This window comes from Amphimedon queenslandica, unplaced genomic scaffold (genome assembly GCF_000090795.2).
Source record: "Amphimedon queenslandica unplaced genomic scaffold, v1.1 AMPQUscaffold_12445, whole genome shotgun sequence".
NCBI classification, from domain to species: Eukaryota; Metazoa; Porifera; class Demospongiae; order Haplosclerida; family Niphatidae; genus Amphimedon; species Amphimedon queenslandica.
Genome location: NW_003547318.1, coordinates 9,633 through 12,659, shown reverse-complemented (window position 1 = coordinate 12,659; position 3,027 = coordinate 9,633). Strand labels below are relative to the sequence as shown.

The window sequence follows — 3,027 nt, the reverse complement described above, 5'->3', positions numbered from 1 at the left end:
AGTATTAGTTGTACAAGTAAACACTAGTTTATCACCAAGGCACACAGGAGAATAAGATGGAGAGGTTTGAACTAACTCTGCTCCAGATGATAGTAAGATAAGATCAACCAATACAAGACACCAGTAGATACCAGTAGTAGCCATTAGTATAAGAGGAATAAGAACTGATTGCACAATTAAACTATGTATAAACAATGACCTGTTTATGATGTTATTCTACAGTCACTGACTACCACACCTGCAATAGCTTTATGTCATGTGATTGTGAATTGTATCATAACTTAAGCACACATGCATTAATTGCATTCACTTTACAAATATACAAATCAGAATTAGCTATAATGGTGTATATAGGTTAATGCACACTCCAACTCAGATATACTTTCAATTGATATCACCCAATTAAGGCCCAAAAGTATCTAAGTTGGAGCCTTGGAGGATGTATTAACCCATAATTCTCCTGCTATATTGTTATTGTTCTATTGTATTCTCCATTAGTTATATATTGTATGTTCATAACTTTTATTGTTGTTGTTATTGTTGTTGATAGTCAGTTCAGTACACATTCATTACATTATGATAAACAATGGATTGTTATTGAGACTAATTGACAATAACAATGAAACTAGAAGGAAAGAGCTATTGACAACAAAAATACTGAAATAAAATACTAAAATGATCAGAAATGATTTTATACAAATAACAGTGACATTTTCTGATGCATATATATGTTTTTATGTTGCATAAAAAGTTTGAGCTGATTTTAATCAAAATTGAATTTTTTACAAATTTTAAATTTAAGTTGCTTAAGAGTCAGCTAGGCCAAAATCCCTGTACAGGCTCCAAGACCAAATTTTGCCAAAATTGAAAAGGAGAGAATTCTTCATTTTAATAATTCATCTGATGCATTTTGTATAGTATATGTCACAATACACACTCATTCACTTGTCTCTTTCCCTCTATTTCATTTTATTGGTACAAAAGTATTAATACAAAATTATTACTGAAGTCCAGCTAATAGTAGATACCCATGATGGTAATAATGATAATAACTGCTGTAACTCATCACTGGTTGATGAAGGAGGGTTAATATACACTGATATTAGAGATACTTCTAGCTATTCTTAAAATTGCCATAAATTTAAAAAATGAAGTTGGAATCAGCTCAAACTTGCTACACAGCATAAGTACATCAATATGTATCAGAAAATGTAATAAAAATTTGGGGTGATTTTGGAGCCATTTTTTGGAAAAAATCCAAGGCTTTGGGTAAATTTCAAATTTTCCTATTTTCTTTAAAATGGCTGTAATTTGAAAAATTAAAGTCAGAATCAGCTCAAACTCATAAGGACATCAATAAATTTATATAAACTTAACACCAATTATCAATGGCATAGTGCCAAGTCATAATCCTCACACTTCAGCACCATGGTGTCAAATCCTGACACTACAAGTTCCTTACTCCAGGATGAGTTTATTGCTTCATCTATTGCTCCTTGTTCCTTCTGTTGGTTAGTACTGTTAACCTCATTGTATGATGATTTAATATTGTCTACTCCACTTCACAGCTAGTGTTAGTTTATCACTGACAAGTGGAGAGGTTTGTGAAGGAGCTGTTGCTACTTGGACCTGTGTTGTTAATAATTCTTATGATGGGGTTTCGATAGCATGGCGTAACAATGGAGAAACTGCATATCCACTTAACACTTTAGCTCCACTGGGACCAGATAGTCCATTTAATGCTACACTCACTTCTATTAATAGCAGTGTCATCATATCAATAGCAACTGCTACAGTAACTGATATTGTGAATGGATCATTACTGGAGTGTTCTGATAGTCGCTTTAACTCTCCTTCTACAAATGTTACTCTAATTTTAAAAGGTATAATTATTAGTATTACAGTTTCGTTAGCATTACAGTTGTAAAATGGCTGCAAACAAGTGTATATGCATGTATAACAATAATTTGCAAATAATGTACAATGTGCATTTTTCAATTTATTTAAATGTACATTATTTTTAAAAATAATGTTACCTTGTGTCATAATGTACAATACTTTGGTTTTAGATCCAGAAGCTGGTAATCTAAGCTCACCTGTGTTTTATGATGATGGTATCAGGGTCTCTTGGAGTGGAGCCACTTGTTTATCATCACTTAGACTCTCAACCCATCTCTCATCAGCTTATGAAGTTGATGTGAAGAATGTAGCTGGAACAACACATTATGATTTTATTCCAGTGACTTCTGGTGACTACAGCTTTCAATTAACCAGTGTTGATTATTCTGGAAATGATATTGGCTCTATGAATAGTACATCCATTCCTTGGAAAGGTAAATGAAACAGTATGATCAGTAATTATTGTTAAAGTTTGTTTTCTTTAGAGCCTAAAATATCTGTTGATACAAATGTTAACAACAATATTGCCAACTTTACAATTAAGGTATGTGTATAACCAATCCTTGCTTTTATGAAGTTTTTAAGCTTCATTTATGTTTAAATTGGAACAATGATGATGAACGACCTCCAGTTACTAACTGTAGCATTACTTTTGATGATGTCTTGAATATGAATAATATTGTCATCTTTAGCATAACGCCAGGAGCTAAGCATTCATACAATATCACTGTTACTAATGCTGCTGGTACAGTTAATATGAATGGTGGTAAGCTAACACGTTCATATTTAGAGCAGATATTAACCTTCTTTACTAGAGTTGAGTAATGAAGTGCATAATACAACAATGAAACTCAGTGCATCTATAGGTAATGAATGATAACATCAATTTAATAATTGTCACTGAGATATTAATTATAGATCCTCTTGCAATTGCTGCTTCACCCACTGTTCTTGAGTATTAACAGCCGAACCGCACCCTACCGGAATTCCCTTTCTTTAAAGAAATTTCTTTGCACTCGTAACACCCACGCAATGCTATTCTAATGACTTTTAGAATAATAAAATTTATTATTATCTCAAAAGTATTCATGATTCTGACCTTGAAATTTTGATAGAATAAGGCAATAT

The 3,027-nt window shown here is 32.2% G+C and overlaps 1 protein-coding gene across 1 annotated transcript; it reads left to right on the top strand.

The window, feature by feature from the left end:
- Positions 1-1,422: 1,422 nt before the first annotated feature.
- Positions 1,423-2,724, top strand: LOC109587797 (uncharacterized). Its single transcript, XM_020004016.1, has 5 exons — positions 1,423-1,511; positions 1,569-1,883; positions 2,070-2,333; positions 2,385-2,443; positions 2,506-2,724. The coding sequence occupies exons 1-5, from the start codon at positions 1,469-1,471 to the stop codon at positions 2,722-2,724; spliced, it is 900 nt and encodes a 299-aa protein (XP_019859575.1). The 5' UTR covers positions 1,423-1,468.
- The last annotated feature ends 303 nt before the right edge of the window (positions 2,725-3,027 follow it).

Bases quoted from the DNA above. Each gene is read 5' to 3' on its own strand.
- LOC109587797 (XM_020004016.1), top strand. From the start codon at position 1,469: ATGAGTTTATTGCTTCATCTATTGCTCCTTGTTCCTTCTGTTG. The intron at 1,512-1,568 runs GTTAGTACTGTT...TCCACTTCACAG, and splicing joins GCTCCTTGTTCCTTCTGTTG to CTAGTGTTAGTTTATCACTG. The intron at 2,444-2,505 runs GTATGTGTATAA...TGTTTAAATTGG, and splicing joins TTGCCAACTTTACAATTAAG to AACAATGATGATGAACGACC.